Source organism: Pseudopipra pipra, chromosome 8, assembly GCF_036250125.1.
Source record: "Pseudopipra pipra isolate bDixPip1 chromosome 8, bDixPip1.hap1, whole genome shotgun sequence".
In the NCBI taxonomy this organism is placed as follows: Eukaryota; Metazoa; Chordata; class Aves; order Passeriformes; family Pipridae; genus Pseudopipra; species Pseudopipra pipra.
The window spans coordinates 34,189,513-34,216,890 of NC_087556.1; the positions used below are offsets into that span (position 1 = coordinate 34,189,513).

The 27,378-nt window shown below is 41.0% G+C and overlaps 1 protein-coding gene across 1 annotated transcript in view; it reads left to right on the top strand.

Annotated features, from left to right (window-relative positions):
* The window catches only part of CHST15 (carbohydrate sulfotransferase 15), a 47,762-nt gene extending 23,023 nt beyond the window's left edge, over positions 1-24,739 (top strand). Inside the window, exons 2-8 of the mRNA XM_064663583.1 lie at positions 4,789-5,850; positions 6,598-6,937; positions 11,109-11,255; positions 15,730-15,886; positions 19,449-19,605; positions 22,851-22,998; positions 24,113-24,739. Coding sequence (XP_064519653.1) covers positions 5,308-5,850; positions 6,598-6,937; positions 11,109-11,255; positions 15,730-15,886; positions 19,449-19,605; positions 22,851-22,998; positions 24,113-24,303 — 1,683 coding nt within the window. The 5' untranslated portion in view covers positions 4,789-5,307 and the 3' untranslated portion in view covers positions 24,304-24,739. The remainder of the gene's footprint in view (positions 1-4,788; positions 5,851-6,597; positions 6,938-11,108; positions 11,256-15,729; positions 15,887-19,448; positions 19,606-22,850; positions 22,999-24,112) is intronic.
* Positions 24,740-27,378: the final 2,639 nt, after the last annotated feature.

The window sequence follows — 27,378 nt, forward strand, 5'->3', positions numbered from 1 at the left end:
CCAACACAACTATCTTACCTGAAATATTCAACTGGCACAGACACCTGTGCCCCTCCCTTCTGCCTCTGGCCAGAAATAAATAGGGAGTAAAAGAGTGTAAGAACAGGTATTCATAGATTTCTCTGATCCCCATCCCTTTCTAGCTTCTGGGAATTGAGGGTAGCAACCACTGGTAGAGTTACACTCCATTAATTGTCTAATGTCTTTCAAATACATTCACAATTTTGGCCTCAGTGAGTTCCAGGTTTTAATTATACTGTGTGAAGAGGGGAAACAAAGTGCTGTAGCTCCACTGACATAAACCAGAGAAGCAGCTAAACCCCAAGCTGGGAAATGTGTTACTGGGGTACTTGAAGTGTGTTTATAATTGGTTAACAGCATGCTACCCTTTCATGTGGTGGTAGAAGAAGCTGAATATGATTAAAAATAACAAGGCTAGTACAAAATTTAGCCTGGAGAGTACTAGAAAAAGTTTGTTTTATCTTTGTTTCAAAGAATTATGACAGACAGGAAAGCATATTAAATATTAAGGCTGGTGACCTGAAAAACAGGTCATACACTTAGATATCCAGAAGATGTATATGCATGTAAAATCTGTTCCATCTGTTTTACCTTATTCATAGTTGAGAGGAGAGTTGTAGTTATATGACTGATCATATGAAAGCAATTTCTTCTTATAGGCTGTTGATTTCTTCCCCCAAGGGTTCGGACAGGAGGAAATGGCCTCAAGTTGCAACAGGGAAGTTTAGGTTGGATATTAAGGAAAACTTCCTCTCTAAAAGAGTTGTCCAGCCCTGGAGCAGCTGCCCAGGGCAGTGGTGGAGTCCCTGTCCCTGGAGGGATTTAAACCCATGTAGATGTGGCACTTGGGGCCGTGGGTTAGCGGTGGCCTTGGCAATGCTGAGTTAACACTTGGACTTGATGGTCTGAAAGGGCTTTTCCAGCCTCAATGATTCCATGTTTCTGTAATTCCATAGCCAGTTTGATTGCAGTCTTCCCTTACAATCCTTTAAGAGAAAAGGGAGTAATTTTAGTAAATGTTTATTTAATAGAAATTAAATAGAACTTGAAATATTTTTATATAGTCAACAAAACCATGTGAATGATGAAAAGTCTTGCATCTTTTATTTTAGGGGTATTTTCTCTTTTTACCCTATTTAGCTTCCCACCTGGGGATGAGTAGGGCATGCTGGATACTGCATTTTCAGAGGTTTTGTGTAAAGCTCCAGCAGGGAGCTCAGCCTTTTGCTGTTTGCTTTTGTGGTAGCTGCAAGTGTTACCTCTTAACCTTTTCTCCTGCATCCTGAGCATCCAAGGGCTCCTCCTCTTACAGAATGAAGGAATTGCACAGGGAGACTAGCAAAGTAAAGGGCTCACCTGTTTGTTATTAAGTTCTCTGTTGCATAGAAATATATTTGTTAGCTTGAGCCTCCTTCAGTTTGAAACAGTGATTCAGGTGCCCTGGGCTTCAGTGGGAATATATAGAAACCCAAGACAGCTATTCCTTTTTCCCCCTTTCCGCCGTGTGTCATCTTGTATATCCACGTTTCCTAGTTAGGATATTTCCCAAAGATCCTTATTTTTCTGAGGAGGATTGCTTAGGGCCAAGGAGCTTGCAAAGGTTGATGCTGATTTCTGCTTTGTGGTTAGAGCTGACACACGTTAATGTACAGCAGACAAACGCCGTATAGACAAGGTCATAAATAATTCACTGTTCACCTCAACAAGAGGAAATTACATGCTACATTATTCAATATACAAAGACACTGCTGGTTGTGTAAAGAGAGTAATATTCTGCCAGCGAACAGACAGCAGTTTTGCAACTAAAATATAAAAAGGCACACATGGTTTATTGCCAGCTCAAGTCTCACAGCCTTCCTTCTGCTGCAATCCTTCTGCTCTCAGCAGTGAGATGTAAAAAAGGTGATGTGTGTTGGTGGCTGTGGTTATGACTGCTGGGAATGTTGAATGGAAGGAACAAACAAAAGAAAAGATTCCATGAATGTCTTGATTTCATGGGGTGGATGAGGAAAATGAGGGCTGGGGGAAGATCCTGCCCTTCTGGCGAGCATCCTCCGTGGCGTGGCAAATTGTTGGGGAATGAACTTCTGTTAAAAGCTTCCTGGCAAAGAGGAGGGAGTGGCAGTAGGGAATTTTATCCTGACTTTTATGTGTTTATTTCATTTTTTTTTTTTTTTTTTATTACACGAACATGACGGTGGAAGATCATGTAAAATGGTACATTGGCAACTAGCAGTTATTAAAAAAAATGAGCTCAATGTCTCTATTCTACTAGCTGAGTAATCTGTCATATTGCCCTGTAATAGGTCATCAAACTGATCATTTAATTAAGCAGCCTGTTGTAGTGTGTATACATGAGTTATGGTTGTGATTAAGATCTCAGTTTTACTGTAGCCTAAACATATTTCTCTTTTCTCCCCTTGTATCAGCTTCCTGATAAACCATTTAGTTCAGCTGTCAAATATGTGGTTAACATGGTTTTTCCTTGAGTCTGTAATATTTGTAGCAGATTTTCATGAGAAGTGTCTGCATCTGGGAAGGGTTCAATGAATTCCGGTCCATTTTATTAACACACAAATGGACACAAGAAAGGACAGAGAATGTTATGTGGGTTTTATAAGATCCTGTGCTCTGTATTCATTAATGCATCCCTGATTGCTCTTTTAAAAAATTTGAGAGTTAATGTCAAATACACAAACCTAGATAATAGAAAAAAAAATAGATTCTATAAGACTCAGATAAATCCATTCAATCAGTATCACTGAGCAGGTTTCAGATCCCTGTTAGAAGAGGAATGGAAATTGTATTTTTTTCTTTATTCTACGTAAACAGTGCATAGTAACTGTGGTCCCTCTGAAAACAAAACTGTAGTAACATAGTAACATAATCTCTCTGAAAATAAACACCTGAGGAGCTGGAGAGCAGAGGTCTGGGAGAGTATTGAGATACTCACCTGGGGGTCAGAGTGAAGTAGTTCAGGGTAAAAGGATTAGGAAAAGAAACATAAAAACAAATGTGTAGCACATGATTAATTTAATTAAAGAGATGCTACAGGGTACCTTGTGGTTACCAAATCTTTTACAGGTACTGCTGTAACCTGTAGCCACTTCTCCGTGGATCTTTTTTAAGAGGGCCTTTTTTTCCACCCCCCTTTCCCTACCATTTGTGATGAAGGCTCTCATCTCCATCCTCTCTTTTTTTGCAGGTTTTTTTTTTTTTTAGAACTATTTCTGTTTTCATTTCCTCTATTGCCTCCGTAGATGACGCCTGAATCTGCCCTGACACTACTTCTGCCTTCTTTACTTCATCTTTGAAAATCTTTACTCAGGTGTCTCATTGCTGCCTGAAATATTTATTTGTAAAGAGGAAACCTTTCACTTCTTGTCAGGACATCCCTTTCTTGTCCTCCTCCTCTCCAGCCATTAGGACCATTGATTGTGTTTGGACAACCATCGAGGTCTTTCTTTTGAACATCCATTGGGGGGATATTTTATGTATAAGAAAGCACAAACTTTCCAGGTTTAATATTACAGTGAATCTGATTTTAGTCTCTCCAGTCATTCAGACTTCTGTCAAAATCTTCACAGTTCTGTTCCTTTGGAGAAGTTTTTAAGATTAGTTTCTTTGAGAAGTCTTTCACTGATTTCTTTCCCTCTGGTTTAAATATAGTCAGGAATGATTATGCCACGACTTCTGTCTGTCTCATCTGACTTAGAGAATTAAGTCATTAAGGAAATGAACTTTTTTTTTTTTTTTTGGTTAGGAAACTATTTTGCAAATACTTTTGTTCAATATTTATCTAATTATTCTTGAGTCCCTGAGACACAGCCTACCTGCTCTGATTGCAGAAAGCCTCTAACATGTGTCAGTGTTACGTGGGAGAAACATCAAGAATACAAATAATTTTTACAAAAGCACTTTGTCTCATAACAAAAACACAGCTAGAGGGAAGATGATTAATCTGAAGTGACTGCCCGATTTGATCAGGATAATTTTGTAGGAATGAAACAGGAATTATTATCTAGAGTTATAGCAATGTTTCTTAAGCATCAAAAATAGGTGTTGATAGAGCTAAAGGAAAAATAGTCAAGTTGTGGGGACTCATAATAGTAATGAAAATACTTCTCTGATTGAGCATCTTATAAGGGGTAATAAGAGGACCCATCATTTGCTCCAGAAACCTGAGATCCTGTCATTAGCCTTTCCTTGTGTCTGATTTTTACTCACTTCAATTTTCTGAATGTTTTACTCATGGCTATTGGGTTTTTTGCTTGCTTTTTTATCTCATATATTTGATAGGAGACTGTTATCTTATCTCTGCCTTGTTCTCTTAAATAGGATCCTGCCTGACTTCAGGACAGTTAATTTAAGGTCCCCACGTAGAGACAGAGTGTAATTATTTAAACCTGTGTTACTGGACACTGTCCAAAAATGCTCCCATATTTCAGGAGCAGATTAAGATCTGTTAGATAGGTTAGTGAGCAGATGTGGGAAGTCGTGTAGTTTTACCTGTGGCAGCAACCAGTCCTTGATGTGAGCAGATGGGTGATTGAAAAGCAAGGGCAGCTCACTGTGAACCTGGAGCCAAATGTTTCCTGGGATTAATATCATGAATGCTGTAATTAATACACTTGGCAAACAGAAGACATCTTTCCAATAGAATTGTGAAATTACTTGTGGTAGGTTGTGCTTTGTTATGGCTTTGGATGAAGGGGAATGTAGATATTATGTCTGTGTATATCTATATATCTCTTTTTGTTTCTTTAGGTGGTACAGTGCAAACCTTTGAAACCATCTCTGGGAAGATGAAGCCTCCAGTAGCAGTAGTCCAGTTTGGAACCTTCTTATTTTAAGAAAACCTGGAAATTTCTACCCATATTTTCCTATTCCAACAGAAATCAGAGGACAATGAGTTATTTTTGTTTTTTGCATATTTTCACACTATGTAACAATTTTTCTTCCTTCTCATTTTGTTCAATGGGAAAAACTTGAGCCAGTTTTGCAGCTGATTCTTACTTCACCACATTCCTCTTACTGAGCCAAATTTTTGGAAACTACACCCAGAGTACATCTATTTTTATGTCTTGGTTGTTGGTTTTTTTTCTCTTTATGTGACACATGTCACTTTTTATTCTGGTTTGAACCTGTCCTTTTGCGTTGCTGAGTAGCTGCAGAATCACTCAAGGAATTAAACAATTTCAGACTTACAGAAGATGACTCACACGCTTCAGAAACGTTTTTATGGCTGTGCTTGGCTCATTAATATAGGAGTTTAATGGCAGTAATATGAGGTATTGTATTAATTGTTGCATACATTTATTACCAAATGACTTGCACAGACAGTGTTTCAGATGCCGTGGGCCTGATCACAATAACCAGAAGTGTCCTGTTTGCAAAGGGGAAAACAAGATCCCTTTGTACACCGACAGCAAGCAGATGAAGTGGCTCGCAGTTTTGGAAGTAAGGACTGATCACTGTGAGAGCTGGAATGGATTTTTCTGCTTGAGGAAGGGGAAGCTATGCAGCCTGATGTTTGGGTTGATTGTAATGACTCTGGTGATGGTATCCTACATACTGACTGGAGCCAAGCATGGCCTGCTGTTAATACCGTCTCCCTTCCATTACGGAGCTTTTGCAAGCAATCCAAGCTTAATGGACAATGAAAGCCTTAGTGACATGAAAGACCATTACCAGCCTTCAAAAATGAATATTTCATATGTAAAGGATTACTCAAGCATTAAATTAATTATTGACACCATTACTTCAAAGATAGACTTTATCACGAGGCAGCGCCCTGATTTAGAAGAACTGAGGAAACAAGAACCACACGTAAGTATGAATTGAAGTGTGTCTCAAACTGCTTTATATTTCCTTATTTCGGGACTTTTGGATCAATCTTTTACCTACATTTCAAAAAGTGCAACTGCTTACACATTCATATAGTGATTAACACCATCTAGAGTCTCCTGATTTACACCATCTGTAAAGTTGACACTGTAGATCACGTCCTTCTGAGTCATGGGCAGAATGGATGTGTCATGTAAGTGGTCCTGACACTTGAAGCAAAAAAATCAGGCAGTATTCCCATAGCTGTACATCCTTATTGAATTTTTACCTTGTCTTATGCAAAATCATTGTGACTTAGATTTACCTGTCACCTTAAATGATAAATGAGAAAAGAAGCTTTCTAATAACTGCTTACCAGTGTTCCTTGCTGCAAATCTGGTCATTGCACACCTTGTATTGCAGAGCTAAAAACTGGAAGGTAATTTGATCTGAGTATTACATGTTTGAGTTTAAAATTCACTTCCTGGGGCTGGAGAGGAGTTGGAGGATTATCGAGGCCCTTTCTGGCCTTAAAATAAAAGGATTTCTAAATGCTTTTCTCTCAGTCCAACAGTTTGTACAGGATTTGGTTCTGGTGTCATTAGAAGCAATAAGTGGGGTCAGCTTTGTATTTAAAAAAATAAGAGTTAAAAATATCCACGTAGTGTTTCTATTCTCACTGTGCTAAGCAAGAAAATAACTGTTGACTCTTTGCTGCCTTGACTGAAATTGTTGTTCTTTATGTTGCAGATGTTTTCAGTAATTCCTAATAAATTCCTTCCAAATAGCAAGAACCCTTGTTGGTATGAAGAGTACAGAGGGAACTCAACCACAGACCCTTATGCAACAAACTCTTATGCACTGTATTCAAAGCGCTTTCGGATCATCTTTGATTACCTCAGGAAGGTATTTTGGAACCACTTGTACCATTACAAGGGCAAACACTATCGCCTGCGCTGCCTGCCCCATTTCTACATCATTGGCCAGCCCAAGTGTGGCACCACGGACCTGTACGACCGGCTCAGGCTGCACCCTGAGGTCCGGTTCTCAGCAAGCAAAGAGCCCCACTGGTGGACAAGAAAACGCTTTGGTGAGTGAACATGTCCTCTGGTATCCAGGCAGGTTGTGTCTCCTAAACTTTCGTACACATTTGGGATGAAGTTTATAGGTTTGCTCCTTCCTGGCTTGCCCAGAAACCACTGGAGTTGATAGTTTTGAGAAATCCAGGTGGCGGATGCTCGGGACATTTCAGCCTACATTTTGGGTTAAACCTTTTGAGACCGTGCACGTTTCATTTGGTTTGTTTGCAGTGATTTGGGAGACCTAGGGAAAAAAAATCCACAAGATATTCGTGAACCCTGTGAATTCGTAAAGGCAGGAAGACGAGCTACTAGGTTGTGATGGGGGAGTTGGAGAACAGCAGCGATAGTTCTGTGTTGCAAAATTCTGTAAAGGCTTTCTCACATGAATAAATGATGGGCCAGTATTTAAAATGTGGGTGGGTTCAGTCTTTATGGTTCAATAAACACAGCTGTGATAGGAGCTTCATTAGTGTTGCAGCTCCAGTCGACACTGAACAGTCGAGATGCTCTGCATGAGAAATCTCTCTCACGCCAAGGAACCTGCACATATTTTCAATGTTCTTTTCCTGGGTGACATCAATATTTCATGAGGTCACCCTCTGTCTCTGAAGGAAGATTTGAGTAGTTGAGGTTATGACCAGCTGAGCAAAACGCATCCACCCCTCATGATTGCACCTTCAAAGGCTGTCTCGGGGCAGTGGGGCTGAGCACGTTGTTTCATCTGTCTGAAGTGTTTATCTCCTTCTACTGCTCTCTTCTGTGGATGCCAAGGAAGGTCAATCTTGTGGTTAGAGGCTAGATGAGCCACAGAAGAGCCATTTTCAATTCCTTCCTGCTGTGTGCTTAGTGGCTCCCTCTAAATGTGGATGAGTATTCCACCCAGGCACTGGATTTTCCCACTGAGTCTAGTTGCTCAGTGCTGGCATGCCCTCACTTTGTATGACTTTGGTATCAAAGATCACAGGCTTTTCAGTGATTTTACTATTTCTAAGAGGAAGATAATGGTTATTTTAGGGACATCTTTGTTTCTGTTTTTCATTTGCTGTTACTTCATGGCAGACACCGCCTTGGGAACAAGGACAAACTTAGTGCTGTGGGGGAGATCACTTGATGAGGACTTTGATCACTACTTTCCTTTGGAGTTTTTTTAAGTTTCCTTGCAATGGGAAAATATCTCTTCTAATGAACTGCTGTGTCTACAGGCAAGGAAGGCCACTTTCTGAGGCGTTGGGACACCTGCAGTGCTGCTTCTGTTCTTTGTTTTGGGGTCATACCTTAAATTCTTTATTTCTCCTGCATGTGGTCTTGTCATTGCCATCTTTCTTTCCCATGTCCTGGATCCCAGAAGAACCTTTGAGCTCCTGCAGACAGGGATTTGTTCCTTGCTGCTTGGTGAGGAGAATTTCCCAGCCACAGAGAGGATTGTGTTCATACACTTCCTATTTTTTCCCTTTGCCAATGCCATAAGAACGTTGCTAATAAGTATTTTAAACAATTTCTAAATACCTTCTGTAAACTAAGATTTAAAGCAATATAATGAAAATACAGTTTTGCTTTTGAGATAATTTGGACCAGTTTAAGAGACACTGGAGGTACCCATGTGAACTGAGGAGTGAAACCAAGTCAAGCAAGAGAAGCATCATGGGGTTCCTTGAAGAGCCATGAAAGGGACTCCTTCATCACAGTCAGCAGCGGACTGAAGACAGAACATGGAATCATAGAATAGTTTGGGCTGGAAGGGACCTTAAATACCATTTCATTCCACCCCTTGCCATGGGCAGGGACAACTTCCACTAGCCCAGGTTGCTCCAAGCCCCATCCAACCTGGCCTTGGACACTTCCAGGGATCCAGGGGCAGCCACAGCTTCTCTGGGCAACCTGTGCCAGGGCCTCACCACCTTCACAGCCAAGAATTTCTTCCCAATATCTCATTTAACCTTGCAATCTGTCAGTGGGAAGCCATTCCCCCTTGCTCTTGTCTAGAGTCCCTCTCCAGCTCTCTTGGAGCCTCTTTAGGCATTGGAAGGGGCTCTAAGGTCTCCCTGAAACCTTCTGTTCTCCAGGCTCACATCTCCCCACCTGAATCCAGAACAGAGGGGCTCCAGCTCTCAGAGCATCTCTGTGGCCTCCTCTGGACTCCCTCCAACAGGTCTAGATCCTCCTTACACTGAGGCCCTAGAGCTGAACACAAATGATAAGGATTATCTCCTGCTCTGAAGGTGGAAAGTCAGATCAGTGAAAAAAGGCCATTTTAGACTTGGACACTTTCCAGCTGAAGATGCTGTGCTGCTGAGTCTGGGTTTGTAGATGCAGACACTGTCAGCAAAACCAGCTGTGGAAGATCTTGTGTTCCATGAGAGTGCTGGCAGGAAAGGCTGAACCGAGCTGATATGTTAAGCTAAAATGTTTTATGCTAAATAGTTCTCTCCACTTACATTAACATCAACATAAATGCCTGGAATGTATGTTGGAGGAGGTAGCACATCCAACCTCACTAAAGCAAGACTAGGCTCACTGAAACTCAGAACTTGACCTACCAAACAGGCAGAAGAATGCAACAAACCAGGCTGGAGTGCACATAATTTGAGAACAAGGGTGAATTCCTATCTCTGTGCTGGCATTCACAAACCCTCCACTTGCACAGTCTTGTGGTCAGCCACTGGGAACCAAGTGCTGATCCTTGAAGAGAACATTCTTTGCATAATTAAATTTTTTTGAAGTTGTTTTGTAAAGCTTGAGAATGAGGAAAGATTGCAGAGCTTGTGATCTCATGGGAGAGGGATCTGTAGAGATGACCTTCTGATCATCTCAAGCTCTCTGCCACTGAGAATGAAAGATTAAGTTTGCTCCTGGTGGCTCAGTCCTTTCATTCTGCCTCAAAAGTACATTACCTAATGGTTGCTATTTAAAAATAAAGGAAAAAAACCCAACCAAAACAGAGAATATGACAAATACACTAACAAGTGAAACTGAGACGGCTGCCTTTGTGAGCCAGTGAGTGGATATGACTCCTATGCTCCTGGCTATTAACTTGGTTTGGTTTCTAACACTTAGTCTGGACAAGAAAGTCTCTTTGTTCAATGGCATCCTCTGATTCAGTGGAGTTTTATGAGACTGACTAATTTCAGCTGAAGTTTAACAGGCCTCCGGGGAGGCCCCATTTTGCAAATCACCGCTTTCCCCTTCTGCTGGGGTGGTTGATGCTCCACAGGACTTTATCCCAGCTTGACTGTTCCTCTTTCCTGGCTCCTTGCCATTGTTTCTATTCCCAGGAGTGGGGTGGCAACAAACCAAGGCTGTCTGTAGCACCACGCTTGCACTTTTTTTTTTTACCCTCGAAACAAGTCAAAATACACTGTTGAACTTTCTCCTACCCTCATTAAATCCCACTTTCCTAAAGGGGAAAATCAGAGGGAGTGGACAAAAGAACTCCCTTGCTGAGCTTTGCTCTCACATAATTGATAATTATTGGCCTTGTGGGAACAAGAAAGGGAGAGCTGAGAATTCCTGTGTGGGGAGCACGCACAGCAAGTGGAGAAGTGAGACTAGATTTGGAAACAGGAGTGGAAAGAAGAGTATAAAAATCACAGATGTGGCTGAAGATGTTGAGAAATGTGGAGAGAAGGTGATACTGAACACACTTTGAAGTGTAGAGAAGGAGAGGATAAAAATAAGACACTACCATGGAGTTTTATTTTCATACCTGTGAAAGAAAAAAACATGAATGATTTCCCAGTGTGTATTTGCATATTTGGCATCAGTGCCTGTTCTCATTCTCAAAACAGTAAATCTAGTGGGAGTTCCAATATTACTTCAATTTATATTGGTGCAAAGGAAAGTAGGATCTTATCTTTCATATTCATTCCAAAAGCTAAATTTAGAAGAAAATAAATGCAAGCTATTCATGCAGGAACTATAAAGCAGAACACTTAAAATACTTCCTATCACTGTGAATTTATGGTGTAATCACAGAGTATCTCGAATCTCAGCTACTTCATTATCGGCACTTTTGTCTGAGGGTTGCACTTCATCGGTGTAATTTTGTGCTGATGTTGGCTGGCTCAGGGCCAGCCATGTCCATGAATCTATCTTGGCTTGCACCAGTGGTTAATCTTGCCCTGCTGTTGTTATTATTGTTGTTTTTGATTCTCTCTATTTTTTTTTTTTGCTGTTTTTCAGGAATCATCCGTCTGAGGGATGGATTTCACGACCGCTACCCGGTGGAAGACTACCTTGATCTGTTTGACCTGGCAGCACATCAGATTCAGAGCGTGCTGCAGAGTGAGGCAGTGAGGGAGCGTGGCAAGATGAACAACATCATCATTGGTAGGGCAAACACAGCCTCTGAAATGCATCTCTGTGCCTCCACACTGGCAGAGTTCAGAGTTGAGGCGTGAGAGGGGTGTTCTCCCACATGTGAATGGTTCTCAGCACAGAGCCCCTGACTTTGGCTTTCTTTTGTCTTTTCCTGGAGGGTGGTTACTTGCTTAGTTAAAAGGTTGTGATTATCTTTAGAAAATGCCAGAGCAATTACCCGATATCTGATGAACATCAGCATTTAATTCATGTGGGTTGTTTTTTTTTTAAGAATGAGAATGACCTTGGTCACTCCTTCAAACACAGTTTTCATTTTGTTTTCATAGAATCATTTTGGTTGAAAAAGCCCTCTGAGATTATCGAGTCCATCCATTAATTCAGCACTGCCAAGGCCACCACTGAACCATGTCCCCAAGTGCCTCATCTATGTGGCTTTTAAATACAGTTATAAGACATTTGCCTTTAGTGATGGAATTGTAGCTTCATGTCCAATTGCTGTAGTAATTGCCTGGATAACACACTAACTGTGGTATTATGACACACAGTGGGTGCTGCTGAAATCCTGTATCTGATCTGATAGCTCCAAGTGGCTCTTTTTAAGCTCTAACATAAGATATTGATATAATATTAATGGATATTAAAATTAAACTACCCTAATTACCATTACAAATGGTCTAGAAGTGCTGTTGTCTTGTACCTTGTGGAAAGTCTGCAGTTAGCACTGGGCTCTAGGGAAGGATCCTTGGACTGCCTTCCATGACACACAGTGGGCTCATCCACTATTGTCTGTGGGATATTAGTTTACAGTGCCCATGAGGAACTTCAGAAACTTCTAAACTCTGCTTTTGTCACTTCCTAAACCCAGAAAACTTGAGGATATGAGAGTTTTACCAGTCTTACTCTGTCACCTCAACATTTCCCAGGGAAACCAGACACATTCCATAAAAATATTAGTTGGGCAAGTGGCAGCTCCCTGTTGATAAAAGACTTTTCAATAGGCTTGAAGTCAGTATTCTACAGAAGATAGAGACAAGATTTTTGCTGCCTGCCCTCAGAACTATTGGGGTTTTGGTCTCATTATAACCAATTAAGTTTAACCTATTGCTTCCTTGATGAGGTGGTGATGGTGCCTTGTTTAAACCAGAGACTTGGCTGCAGTCCCATTTGCTCAGTACTTCCCCAGCCTCCTTTTAAGTTGATCATTCCCTTTATTACATAGTCAACATTGAGCAACGTTTGCAAAATGGGGTCTTAAGAAATGTTGCCATCAAGGACATCTGCAGATTTTCCTCCTACTTACAATATCTCCAGTCCTTTCATGGATGAAGTGCTTATACTAATTAAATTCACTAATCTAATTGGCAACGTACATCTTTGATTACTTACCTCCTGTTGCAGCTTTTTCTAGAGTTCACTTTGTGTTTCTCTTTCCCGTGGTCTCATTTCTGGTTTCATTAAGGTTCTGTTCGCTTTTCTTATTAAGTTTACAGGAAAAATCTCGAATGATTATACTCATTAAGGCAGCCTTTTATGACCTTGGTAAAAAAAAAACAACAAAGCCAGCTGGCCTAAAATGGATCTGTATGAATATCAGTTTTGCTTAGAATCTTCCTTTTCTTATTTCAGATGGCTACAAAGAAATCGAATTAAGACTGTAAGCATTTCAGGAGTTCATCATGTTACATTATTTTGAAAAGTTAAGCTTCTTTGGATATTACACATAGTGGGTAATAATTGCATTTTCCAAAATAAAACCCCAACATCTGCTTAGAGATGGAGCAGAGAGGACAGGGCTGATCCAGCCTGAGGCGTTCAGAGCAAGACTTGTTTATTTGGGATCATTAATATGATAAATTCAGAGGAATGACTTGTGAAAACACAGTATGACGTTAATCCATTAATGACTGAATAAGGAGGTTATACATATTTTCTTTAGGCAACTTAATAGGCAATTCTTTAAGTCCATAAAAAAAATAAGAAATTTTGGTTGCACTGGAGTAATTTAACGTAGTTAATTGTTGGTGTTTAATTTATCTCATGTTTAGTATGCCCTGTTCTGTTTACAGATATTAAGTCTGTATTATAAACCAGAAAAGAACACTGTCAGATTGTCAGGAATATTTTTTTTGGCTGTTTCAGAAAATTAAAATTATAAGAGTCAGCAGAGACCAGAATGATTTAGTTTTTTTAAATATATATATTCCCCCTCCCCCCCCCATTTAATTCTTGACAGCCATCTTGTGGGAAGATTTGCTCTCTTGAGCCCAGGCTATCCTGGGCTCATGCATTAGAGGAACACCTTGGGTCCCTGTTAATGCTTTAGCATGATGTGGTTGTGTGCCTGTGATCTTGGGTTGGACTTGATAATCTTGGAGGTCTTTTCCAACCTTAATGATTCCATGGTCTGCAGATGTGCTGCCTGCAGATTTGTGATGGTGACAGCTGATCCAGCTGACACCATTTCTGTGCAGTGTGGGCTGTGATGTTAAGAGAATCTGCCCCTTTATGTGTAAATGCATTGGGGTTTTTGAGTTCACACACCACATGTGTGAACAGGTGTTCTTAGGTTTGGAAACTCTGCATGAGCTAATTGGGATAAATCCAGTAGAACATCAAACGTGATCAGAGAACAGGGCAAAGAAATACGAAGGAAGATCTGAAAATCTATTTGGAGAGGAATAGGTGGCTTGCTGAGATCAGAGACTTTAACTACTTTGGAATGATTTAGGCAAACACCTGTGATGGAGCAGTCTAAGTCCAGCCAATTCTGTCACAGAGACGCAGCAGGGACTTTCCAAGGTCGCTCTGATCCCTGGAGTGCACTATCCTGTAAATCCCTGCCTGCAAGTGCTCGTGCCCATTTGCATTTTGCCATCTCCTGACAGCTCAGAAGGAGCTGCCTGATGTTTTTGTGGCACAGCTGTCTCAGCCCTGGCCTATATTTAATCTTTTGTGTTTCTGCTTCACCCAGCGTGGGAGCTAGGCTAATTGAGTTTTAATTGACAAGGCAAAGCCCACTGATGATTAGGCAGTGCTTTTGGCTAATTAATTTAGAATGGAAAAGCAGAGCTGTTGTGGACACCCAGGTTTAGCCAATGGACCTGATCACCTTCTGAAGAGAGGCAAAATGAACATGACAGAAGATTAATGTGTTTTCTAACAACTCCCAGACTTTATTAATGAATCACATTATGTTAAGCTGAAGTTTGGAGCCAGTACCTTTCTCGTGTTGTGTTTTGGCCATCTTTTAAAATCTCTATTGGACTTTCCCAGCAGAGGAAAGAAGAAAAAGGAAAAAGGGAAATCATGTGCAAGTCTATAAGCCTACCACATTGTTATTTTTTCACCTCATTCCTTTTGATTTGAAAAAGCTCATTAATGAGAATTAGCTCTCCTTAGACTGTCAGAGAGTGGAAGTTTCCAAAAAGCTTCCATATATGTTTTATTAAAGAGTAGTGTGCCACATAAATGCCAGTATTACTTAAAAAGACAGGGAAGATTACAAAATTCAAAACACCCTATCAGATCATTTATTTAGCAGCTGAAGCATCATATATCTCATTCTGGCAGAGATGTTACTGACTGGGTTTCTCCCTGCAGCATTGCATCCAGAATGAGCTTCTTCAGACACCAAGGGTATCACAATCTAGCATTTAACCAAATGTGCTACTTATTCTATACACCTTTTGTCTAATAGTAAATAGTTGACTTATTTTACATTAATAATTATAATAATATAAATTAATAAGCATTATATTTAATTATTATTATAAAATATTTAAAAGCTCAAATACATAATTCAGCTGCTTTTTAAATATTTCCTATGAGATTTTGAATTCCACTGATTTTCCCGATTATGTTTTCAACACTGTTGATCAGCAGGAGTAGTGGTTTTCACATTTTCCTGTGTTGAATTGTACAATTTATTAGCAAGTTACTTCTTTTGAAATCAGGTGCATTAAGGCCAACCCTTGGGGTGCTCCAGAGACAGTGGCTGGGCTTTGGCAGTCACCAGCTCCTGCTTCCTCAAGGCTAGGCTGGACAGGGCTTGGAGGAACCTGATCCAATGGAAGGTGTCCCTGAACGTGGCAGGGGGTGGAACGAGATGATCTTTAAGGTCCCTTCCAACCCCAACCATTCTGTGATTCCTCACTGGAGAACGTGCTAAAACCCCGAGCAGTCTATTGCAGCCCAGACTAAATATATTTGCATGTGTTAATCACTGGCAGGAAGCAGTGTGGTTATGGACAGTAATATGTCAGGTGGGATTCCATAAAACCTGCTTTAACCATCCCTGCATTCCCAAAAGTACAAGGCAGTGGGATTGCCCTGGCTCTGGGGAGCACTGGCCAGATCAATTTGCAAGGACTAAGATACGCTGAAATTCATAGAGTCGATTTTGATCCGATTCCAAATTCAGCCAATTTCTACCCCAACGCAAAGAATGAAATGAGTCACCAGCAGAAATGCTTTTAATTTCCAGGGGAGGCCAGTGCCTCGACAATGTGGGACAACAACGCTTGGATTTTCTTTTATGACAACAGTACTGATGGAGAACCTCCCTTCTTAATCCAGGATTTTATTCATGCCTTCCAACCGAATGCCAAACTTATCATCATGCTGAGAGACCCTGTTGAAAGGTGAGCAAGGATCACGTTGCTGAAGTGTGCAAGAAAATTTTCTTCTTATAATAATTTTATTCCCTCTCGCTCTCCTGGATGCAAGGAAACATTCACGTGGTGGTTGACAGAGCTGCTTGGCTTGTGATAAGAGATGCCAAGGGGTTTTATTCTGTGTATTTTGGCACATGTAGTTGTGATAACGTTTTAAGGAGAAGCATGTGAATGTGAGTGCCATGAGTGCCATGCATGGATACCTGAGCTGCTCTGAAAAAAAGAATTTCTAGGTTGCCAAATGCCTGAGTGAAGATTCCCTGGTTCTCAACAGGGCTCACTAGGCTGAGGAGGGCACTGCATCTACAGGTCTCAGCATAAGTGGTCCTTTGAAATGTTTAAATTCATTTCAGTAATGAAGTTTATGTTTTCATGGGGCTTGCTGTTCAAAATGATTAAATAATGGTGATTAATAATGATGAAATATCTCCAGAGTCAGCAAATGATACAAAATTTTATTAAGTCTTAAAAATGCTTGGTGCAACACTCATGTAGAGATTCACAGGGCAGTTTTAGCCTGTACATCCAACAGCTACTCAGGAGTTCACCCTTGGTCTTCCTGACTTTGTTTGCAGGAAGAGGGTCCTGCTTTTACCAAGGAGTGGCTGTTTTGAGGGACACGATGGAGTCATGTTAACCAGGAATGCCCAGCTTTCTCTTGGACTTCAGTTTTTCTCTCCAGTCTTCCTCCAGATTTCTGGGGTATTTCTTGCCACTGTGTCCTCTGAAGAAGGACAATAATGATGAGGGTAGTGGGGGGGGGTGGAGGGGATGGAGGCAGAGTCCGAAAGGATCAGATCCAAGGGGGTGTAAATTCCTTTTCTCTGTAGCTTCATAGGGATACTGGGGATACTTGGGGCTTCAGTGCCCAAGGGCAAAGCCTCAGAAAAGGGGTTTTCTAGAAAACTCAGAAAAGGAATGAGATGCAGATGATGGTGAGGACCAGGCCCTGGTGGCAGTGGGAGAAGAGCAGACACAGGGTGTTTGTGCAGTAGCTGCCCAGAGTGACTCGGAGTGGGAAGGGATGGTGCTTCCTGACAAGCTTTCCCTTTTCTGCTGGTGACAGGCAGAGGTGTGGGAATGCTTCCCAGCTCCTGTACCAGCAAATACAGCTCTCAACTTTAATGGCATCTCCTGACCTCAGGATTTAACAGATGGTAATTTTATGCAAGAGAACTGGCTGAAGTGCCTTCCTCACGTAAATTCCCCACAAACTCCCTGATTGCTCTGTAATGTGGGTGTAGCTCTTTGCCAGCTTTAATAGGGGTGAGAGGAAAAGTCAGCTCCATCTCCCTTACTGTATTTATGATAAATTGGTTCCTTTTTGTTTACAATTCCCTGAGTTGCTGGCAGCTCCTCTGGACTGCAGGAGCAAAAGCAGCCGTGGCAGAAGGGGCAGTGGGCATCCATCGTTGATGCTGGGCAGTGGGGCAGGTTCTCTGCAGTAGCCAGCAGGACACGGGGCTGGGACAGGCTCTGATCTAACCTGCACAGGGTCAGGCCTTTCCCCCAGCAGGGGATATTTGGTGGACATCAAGGTTTGTGATGGTGGATGTCAACGGCCTCCTTATTTCATTGTAATGGGTAGTCGTGGAGGGTAAGGACTTCAAGTAGGTGGAACAGCTGAAATCTTAATCTGAGAAGGTTTTATTTCCAGGCAGATGTCCCCAGAATTAAAAACAGATGGAAAGAAAAGAAAAAGGAAAACGGGAAGAAAGCCTCAACTGCCCTGCAGAGGGAGAACTTGTCTTCAAGAATGTAGTTTTTCATAAGATGTCAGCAAGTCTTCAAAGCGATGCATTTATTTTAATGGGTGATTAGAAATACGAAGCATTCATATTAAAGCTTTTAAAGAAAATTGCAGCCAGGGCCATGCTGTACACGATGCCTGCTGGCTGATTTCCCCCAGCAAGAAGCCTTTCACCTGCTCTGCTGAGAGCAGTCAATCCCCCCATCCCTGGGACAAGCTGGGCAAGCCTGAGTCTCGATGCACACACTTTTCTACAAGCAGGAGGTGCTGTTGTGTGCCTAATTTAGTTAAAGTCACTTGAGTTGGTCCCTCAGCTTCTCCCCTTCTCCTTTTTTAAATGAATATAGAGTCTTCATTTGTTTCATATGGGAGTTAAAATCCCGTTTTTGCTGGCATAAATAATGAGTGCAGAGGGGCTATTCCTGTGCTTAAGTGCTTTGCTGGATTAGGGCCTAAACTTTCTAAATTAAATGATGTATTTTTAAGTACCTGTGGAAATCTAGGGAAGTTAAAGAATAAATAAAGTGCAATACAAAGGGTTACTGCAGCAATAAATGCCTGCGTTTTTTTCAAAAAGGCTGAAAGATATCTAGGATTTCTGGAATTTTGTCGAGAGGTGAGTACTATGGAGGCATCATATCTGTGCTGCAAACACACCTGAGGAAGTGAGTCTGTCTCAAGTGTTACAAAATTGTCTTCAAAATCCTGCGGTAGTGTTGGGTTCTGGTCATAGTTTCTAACTCTAAATACAAAAGTTAAAATATCATGTTCAGCAGATCTAATATTTAAGCCATGTAGGAGAATTTCCTTTTTCTCTTTGAACCATGTTTACCTTGCAAAAGCTTACTCAAGGTTTCAGGGGTTAATGCTAAAGTTGATATTTTCCTTGCCTGTAGGTTTTGGGTTATTTCACCACCACCACCATCCCCCCCCCCCCCCCCGAAGGAATTTGAAATTAGATAATCTTTTTTAAGCAGTTGTAAACCTTGTGCTAAAAATGTGCAGTGAGGGGATACTCTTCTGCTGTAACTTAGAGAAATTCCTGTTGCTGGTGGCTTTTGCTCACAGCTGAACATGCGTGGCCCCATGTCCTGCTGTCCTCAAAGCTGGAAGTGTTTGGGGAATGCAGCACTATGGACTGTAGCACAGATGGGAACCATTCACCTACATGCAGTATTTCAGCTTAAAAAAGCAGAGGAATCAAGAGATGGAATGCTGTAAATTGGAAGTTTTTGATGGAAAGGCAATGTAGGATTGGAGGTGGAGCTTCCTGTAAAAAATATGAAATCTGGACTCTTTCTTGCTGTTGATGGTAGTTAGCTTGGTAATCATATAAAAAATTACTCTTTCTAACCCATCCCATTCCTCTGTTGGTTTTGAAATCAACTTTAAGCTTTTGAGAAAAGGGCTGTTCCTGTCCATGGCAGTGGGGAGCACCAAGTACAGAGGGGCACCAACATCAGCAGAGACCAGTTCTACTATTCATGGAGAACACGAATTTAAAGTCTATACTTTTAAAAAATGTGCCTTCAGGAGAAAATATTGGCTCCCACAATCACTAGGGTCAGGTCTTCAGGGGTGCTGACTTTGAAAGTGAGGATGCTGTTAAAAATTCCCTGAAGTGGATGTTACTCTGAGCTAAAACCCAATAAAATGAATAGAAAAGGTGTCCCTGGATGAACAGGGTGTGTAAGGCAGGTCATGTAACTCATTGCTATTGTCATGTAAATAAACCCTTCCTGTCCTCAGTCACTCACTGGCAGGTTTTCCCCTCTGCAGGTTGTACTCCGATTATCTGTACTTTGCCAGTGCCAATAAATCCGCGGAAGATTTCCATGAAAAAGTGGCAGAATCCCTGCAGCTGTTTGAGGGTTGTGTGCTGGACTACTCACTGCGAGCCTGTGTCTACAACAACACCCTGAACAATGCCATGCCTGTATGTATCTCCAAGAGCATCTGATTCTTTGCTTGTTTATTGGTACCTGGGGTCAAGGTTAAGGTACCAAAATTAATAAGGTACCAAAGTACTGTGCAAAGAAGCAGCAAGAAATCACATTTCTTCCCTTTTTCATTTGTAAAGCAGATAGTCAAAATATATATATATAAGCATGTAAAAGCTGGTGTAGAGGCTCAGCTGTCTCCTCAGCCTGTTCTCTGCTGAATGCCAGCAGTAATAATACAGTCTTTCTATTGTGCGAGCGTATGGAGAGCACATTTAGTGAAGATTGCAGTTTAATGTGTAAGCTTTCTGCAGATGTTTCCAAAAAGTAGCTCTGGCAAGGATCTTTGTGGTACCAAATTGCCTCAAAATCGAAATAAATTATGTGGAGCATAATTCTCAAAAAAAAGGCTACCAATAACTAGCTAAAACTTTTTTTTTTTTTTTAAAGTTGTGCACATCGGAAAATGATAAAAGGACACACAGAAACTGCTGGCAGGGAAATGGATAAGTATTACAGGCTCAGGATTCCAAAATTCACAGTTTTAGTGTAGAGCTGACATCAGATTTGCTTGAGGGTGAAGAATAATACGGAAGAGATTGACTTGAAATATCACATCTGGCCAGTTTGCTGTTCAATCCTCTTTTATTTGTTCAGGCTGTAAAGGATTCAGGGGGAATAGTTCCTTCCTTTGCCTCTGGGCTGAAGTTATTGCCTCCTCCACATGATAAAATAGCAGTAAAAGAGTGTCTTGCATAGGCTGGAGCCCTGCAGCAGTTGGGCAAACAGGACATTCCTCTTGCTTACCTTGGCAGGTGGAGTGGAGCTTCTCCTCTCTGATTGCAGACTCTGGGACTGACACCAGTTGCTGCTGGCCAATCTCACAGTATTTTCCAGCCATCTGCTTGCACAAATGCATTCAGAGAAAGGCAGAGAGAGAACCAGGAGGAAAGGATTTTCCTCTTATCTTCCTCCTCAGAGTGCAGAGCCAATCTTTATTTGTTGTCTTAGGAAGTCCTCTGAAGAAGGTGCTTTTGGAAGTGAGTAGAAGAGGCTTCTTTCCACAAAGCCACAAGCAGGTGTTCATTATAAAACACAAATGCTCACTGTGCTCCTCAATGGCCTCTTTTAGTTTCTTCTTCAGCCAAGTTTCTAAATCTGTTAAGTTTGTGGTTTGCTGTGTGTTGAAAAAGTAAGAATTGTTTTCCCCGGTGAGCTCATTAGTTTGTTAATTCCGTGACTATGCCAGAAAAGAATTGTTTTGCAATTTGTTAATATATTTCAGAAACGAGAGGTGTCACAGACATCATGGCTGCTGATAGATGTTAACTGTGAAAAAGGGGTGTTTGCCAGCTGATCCTCACTTAGAATCAGTGGAAAGCATATTACCCAGAGAAAGGCATTCTTAGCCACGGTGATCCTGATTGTGACCTTCCAGTACAAGGAGGGAGCTACATGGAAGGTGGTTAAGGACTGTTAAGAAGGGCCTGGAGTGAGAGGAGAGGGGAAATGGCTTCAACCTGAAAGACAGCAGATTTAGATTGGATATTAGGAAAAGAGTCTTTACTGTGAGGGCCCTGGCACAGGTTGCTCAGAGAAGCTGTGGCTGCCCCTGGATCCCTGGAAGTGTCCAAGGCCAGGTTGGACAGGGCTTGGAGCAACCTGGGCTAGTGGAAGGTGTCCCTGCCCATGGCAGGGGGTTGGAACGGGATGATCTTTAAGGTGCCTTCCAGCCCAAACCATTATGTGACCATATAATTTTATGAAAGTGCAGAAATGGATATTATGGAGTGGAAAATGGCTTGGGAAACCTTAGTAATGCCTGTGATGTATAGTGGGAAGCACTGGAGCTTTAAAGAAGGAAACAATCTGGTTCAGAAGAACAGCAATGAAAAAGAAGTCAGTAGAACACACTGTATAGGGAAGAAAATCAAAGTTCTTTCTCATCCTAAGAGAACTGAGAATTAGAGGGACATATTAGTTAAAATTCCTCTTTCTGGTGAAAGGCTTTAAAAGGATTCTAAATCCAAGTGGGAAAACTCTGTGCTTTCAAACTATACCATGCAGACAACTCTTGTCTGTCACTCACCTTGATCTCCCAGGTGAAAGAAAAGCCAAACCCATTAAGAAAAAACCATTGAGTCACACGTTTACCCCAGTGTTCAGTGGAACGAGGCATTGACTGTGGGCTGGAGTGCTGCCCTGTCAGTATTACCCCATGTTAGCCTGATGTTTTAATCAAATAAGATGTTTCAAATCCTTGTGCAGCACATATATAAAGAAGTCTGCTGAATATGGAGGCTTATTGTTATAAGCAGTCAAAAATGCACGTCAGAATCACACATTATGATAATAATAACTTAGGAATGATTCAAAACATGGCTTATTCTACTGGAATTAAGGTATCAGTGTAGGTCACAGGTCAGGATAAGAAATGAAAGACGTTGTTGGCTGCCTTCAATGGTTCTGTGGTAATGTGACTTGAAGACATTAAGTCTCTTTTATGAAAGATGTTTAAGACCTGGGATTCATGTTTCTCTCTTCTGAGCCTGGTAGGATTTAGAAAAAATATTTATAAATGCAGTTGGAAGCTGGACTATTAAGAATACCAGGCTACTCTTTTTGTGTTTCAACATGTTATGTAAAATTGAGGAGGGAAGAAAAACAGAGATTAGGGCAGGACAGGCTGAAAAACTGCCTTTTCCCATCCCTGGTCTGACATAGTCTGGGGCTTTCATTGTGCACTCAGACAAGGCACCATTAGTGCTGCTGAGCAGCCACTGCTCCTGCAGCTTAGACCCCAATCTAATTATTGCAATCAGAGGATGCAGCAAAATGCACACAAATCTAATTCCTGGCAGAGAATCAGCATGTTTGTGCTATTCGTGGCAGCGTGATCTGGTGCAGCTGATAACCATGGAATCATAGAATCGGTTAGGTTGGAAAAGATCTCTTGGGTTGTTGAGTCCAACTTGTAACCCAGCACTGCCAAGCCCACCACCAAACCATGTCCCCAGGCACCACAAGGTGAAATCAGATGAAATCAAGGTGGAATAAGCAGAGTTAGGGCCTGGAGAATGTAACAGGACTAAGCATCTTCCCTTCTACTGGTGTTCACCCAGGGGCTGATGTCAGTGTCTCCATTTCTGGGATTTTTGCTCAGAAGACAGAGGTGAGTGTTGGTTTCTCACTGCTGAAAGTAAGGTGAATTAATTGTTTGGGTTTTTTTTTTTGCTTACAGGTAAGGTTACAGGTCGGGCTCTATGTTGTGTATCTTTTGGACTGGCTGACAGTTTTTGACAAAGATCAAATCCTCGTTCTTCGCTTGGAGGACCATGCATCAAACATGAGATACACCATGCACAAGGTGTTCCACTTCCTGGATCTGGGTAGGTGTCTTCTGGCTGTTTTAAGTGTGGAAAAAACATTATTATCCTTCTTTTAGGTCATTTTTGTTTCATCAAGAGACAAAAGAGAAGCCTGGGAATCTGGCTTGAAGGATGCATTAATTTTGTTGCCTGGAGTCAAGCAAAATTAAAACTCTCAAACTCTTATAGAAAGGCTGGTGATAGAAGATCTTAATAAGAGAGCATCAAGGAAAAAATCCAGATAATTCAGAATGTATGGATTTATTTCACCATATGGAAGCCAGTTCTGCTTCTGAAGGCGGTCAGAGCTTGTTTGTCATGGGCCTTACGTAGATGCAAAGTTATCCCACCCAATTTAAAGTAATTGAAGTGCTACCAACCCAGAATCCAAATCTGAGTATGATGAAAGGTTGTGTTCCCAGCCGAGGAGAAGGGGGAAATTGTGTTTTTGCTGTGTTGATTGAGACATCTGTTGCTAATCCTCGGAGAAACGCTGGCAAGAAAAAATGTTGCCCAATGTTGATTTGACAGTCGCAAGAGAATGAAAATGCAGCTGAAAAATAGTCTGTCTGGTCCAAAGATTGGTCCAGATGATGAGAAAATTTGAGTGTAGCAGACTGAACAGATGAAGAGCTTGGCATCTTCTTCCCGAATATGGTTTATGCTGGAAAAGTCTGCAGGATTTTATCTTGCTGATGCACATTTATTCCTGGAATAGGGGCATCACTACACCTTTGAGCCCACTGACAGCCCTCAAGACAAACAGAATATGGCCTTAATTCACATCATAAAATGAAATAGCAGTAGAAAAGAATGACAGCTCCAAAATGGATGGCAAGTTGTGTTCAATGTCGTTGTTGTTTTCTGAAAACAAATATTTTCCTCCAGAAGTGATTTATGCTGCTTTTCATAGAGATGATTAATTAACGGGAGAGGAAAATGTATTATTTCCATATTTACTAATAGTGATTTATTTTACTAATCAAAGCCTGTATTCAATATTCCAAAACATTGTTACTGTTAACAAAAATTACATTTGTCTTCCCCTGGCAAACCTTCTGATTTAGTCATTAGTCTCCTTTAGCAGGGGCATTTTTGGTGAAATATTTTAAGATAATATTCTGTTTTTCCACAGGACCTCTAAGTGAGAAACAAGAAGCTCTGATTACCAAGAGTCCTGCATCAAACACCAGACGACCTGAAGACAGAAGCCTGGGGCCGATGCTACCAACCACAAAGGCAATTTTAAGGGATTTCTACAGGCCTTTTAATACAAAACTGGCACAAGTTCTTTTTGATGATGCTTTTTTATGGAAGAGGACATAAAATATGTAAATTTCGTGCCACGAATACAGTGCTTAAAGGAGTTTTTATTTTTTTAAATTCTATTTTTGTGCGTGGATATTTACATTGTTCCCATTCCAAAGAGGAGCCGATTGATGAGCTGAGACTCTCACCTTCAGTCAGCACATTTCACAACAGTTACACCACATTTTCCCTGTGAGAATGGAAAGCATCTTGCTTATCAGTCTATTGTAACTTCTTTTACCCCAGAAAACGAGTGGAAAAGCATAAGGACAGAGATGATGTCTGACACTCTTCCACAGGGGTGTTGAAGTTTAACCTTCTCTAAGATGCTGCAACATCCTACAATTACGCTTATAATCTCATTTTCAGTATATGTTACTCATTCATTTTTTCAATCAATCAATCAATCAATGTCATTTAGTCATTAAAATTTTTAATTGAATTCAACCAAAAATTCTGTCTCTTTTTGTCAATGTATTCACTCCCAGATAAGCTCAGGTGGTTAGAGTATGGTGCTAATAATGCCAAAGTTGTGGGTTCAATCCCCACATGGGCCATTCATAAGGGTTGAACTTGAAGATCCTTGTGGGTCCCTTCCAACTCAGAATATTCTGTGGTTCTAAAATGGTCTTCACTCACACTAAGTTTTCTGTTTCCTTAATTCTGGAACAGAGATAAAGGATAATGGCATTCACATAAATGTCCAAGTTTAATTTATATCTTCAAGTCAAACGGACTTTCCTAGCCACTGTTCTTGTAAAAGGAAATTTTACAACCCAGGTAAGAACGGGTGACTGAAATCTAAACAACAGGCCAATTCATTGCCTTATATATTTTGTTCATGTATATATGAATATGTATCTTTTATTCATATCACTCACATATTTTCCCAAGAAAGCACTAATAGGCTTCATGTAAAGTCCATTCCTGGTCATGGAGAGCTTTTATGGATATTTCTGCTAGATTCTACATTATTAGTTTTCTCCACTGAGAAGAGAGATGCACTTTAAAATCCATATGAAATTTTGTTATCAAAAGCATAGATTTTCAGGATGCCCAGTATCTTACATCCTCAACAGAAAAGATGTGTTACCTAAGGAATTCATTGCACATTGTCTGTTTCTCTCGTCAGGAAAAATGTCTGCATCTAGTTAAAGAGGTTGAGATATGCAGACCTGAGAAAAAAAAACATTTTGAAAGTTACAGAGAAACTCTGGACTTTGTGTCAGTTTTTTATTTGACTAAAATGGCCAGATTTGTATATAGATGTGTACCAATTCGATATTTGATTTCAAGCACCCCTGGTCAGCTGTCACACACTGTCATACACTGTCAGCTGCAGTCTGCAGCCTTCCTGCAGGTGGAACTGGCCCCCACCTGTGAGGGACTTTTTTAAGAGATAAATATTAATGCTGCCTATTGATAATTTCCTTTCAAGGGATAAACCCATTATTTCCTCCCTGAGTTTGTGTTGAGTGAGTCAAATGAAGCTGTTCTCTAGGTAAGAGGTATCAAAACCCCAAAGAATCCTCTCTAATTGACTTCATGTATCCTTTTGACCTTGATGTTGGACTCCACAACAGTTTTACTGACAGATTCACAAAAACATTTGCAAATACTAAGGATAACTATTCCCCATCCTCCTCCACGGGGACGTGTTATTCACTTCATGTGTCTCTAAATTGAGAATTAATGCTGAAAACTTGATGAATCCTGAACATTTCACACGGGAATACAATTGATGACATGTGAGATGTTTTGTAACAGAAGACCATTTCTAGGTCCTTTGCCAAATGGTAATGTGCTGTTTAAAAAGGATTCAGTCTGGGATTTGGAAAGCCTAAAATAAGTCATTTGGGGAAGTACTCTAGACAACCAGAACAGATTAGTTCTAGTTCAGAAATGCTCACAGACCAAAAATGGTTAGAGAACTGAGAATGGACTGTTTTAGCAGTACAAACAAAAAGTATCATGGGAGCATGAAACAGAAAATCAGAATAAATTTGCCACTGTTTACAGATGTAAAAAATTTAATCAACAGCTTATTTACACTAAAGATTTCATCCAGCTCTGCTCTGATTTGGAATCAGCACTGTGTGGTCAGGGTAACTCTATGCAGATGCTTCCTAACCCGATCTGCCGTAGTCAGAGATTTCCAGTAGTTGTCAACTACTACCATGATCTAATGGCATTATTTTACCAGCCCTAAAAACTAATGAATGGATGTGCCATTGTCATTTAGCCTGAGCATTAATTCCATGAACAGATCACACCCCCTGGTTTGTGTCACACTGATATCTGGTGCTGAGCTCTGATCCCTGCAGTCCACCCGTTCTCTCTGGGAGGTTCTCTCTGCCCTTTGCCTTTGTATAGAATTCAAATCAAAACATCCTTTGTGGTCAAAATTTCTGCTTTAGGCTGAATCATACCCTGCACCCTGCCAGGTCAAGGTCTTTCCCTGTTCTAAGTCAGAGGAAGAAGGTTGAAGGTTCCCTGTGTGATGGTGGACAGCGGGGACCAGCCATGCCAGAGCATGGATAAGGTGAACAGAGAGCAGGTGGTGCTGGGTGTCATCATGGTTTGTGCAGCACTGTGACATGGGACAGGGCTACAGCCATAGGTTCTCTTTTAGGAGCCTGAAAGTGAAGTCTTCAGTGAGGCTGCTTTTATGTCTTCATCTCCTTCATGAGCTCCAAAATATGATCTCCTGATTTTAACACACTGAGACCTTATACTGTTGGGTTGTGGCATGATTAAGTATCAAAAAGCAGATAATTAATAGTCAAGGTATTAGTCGTTAATACCTTAGAAGTAAGGGTATTATTCTCTAGTTCAGACTGTAAAGATGCTATTGATCTGGTGCCTTGGAACAAAATAAAACCACACTGCCTCAAGTGATGTGACAGTACTGGATATCCCATTCCCTCTTCTTCACCCACAGAGCAGACAGTGTATCACTGCCCTTCAGTGGCTTCACAGCAAATTTCCAGATAGGATAAGGCTCACCCCAAGTTCTTCCAGTTCCCTTTACCTTTCTGTTGACAATCATAACTGTTAAAAAAAAAAATCAATATTATTATTATTAGTCACTAG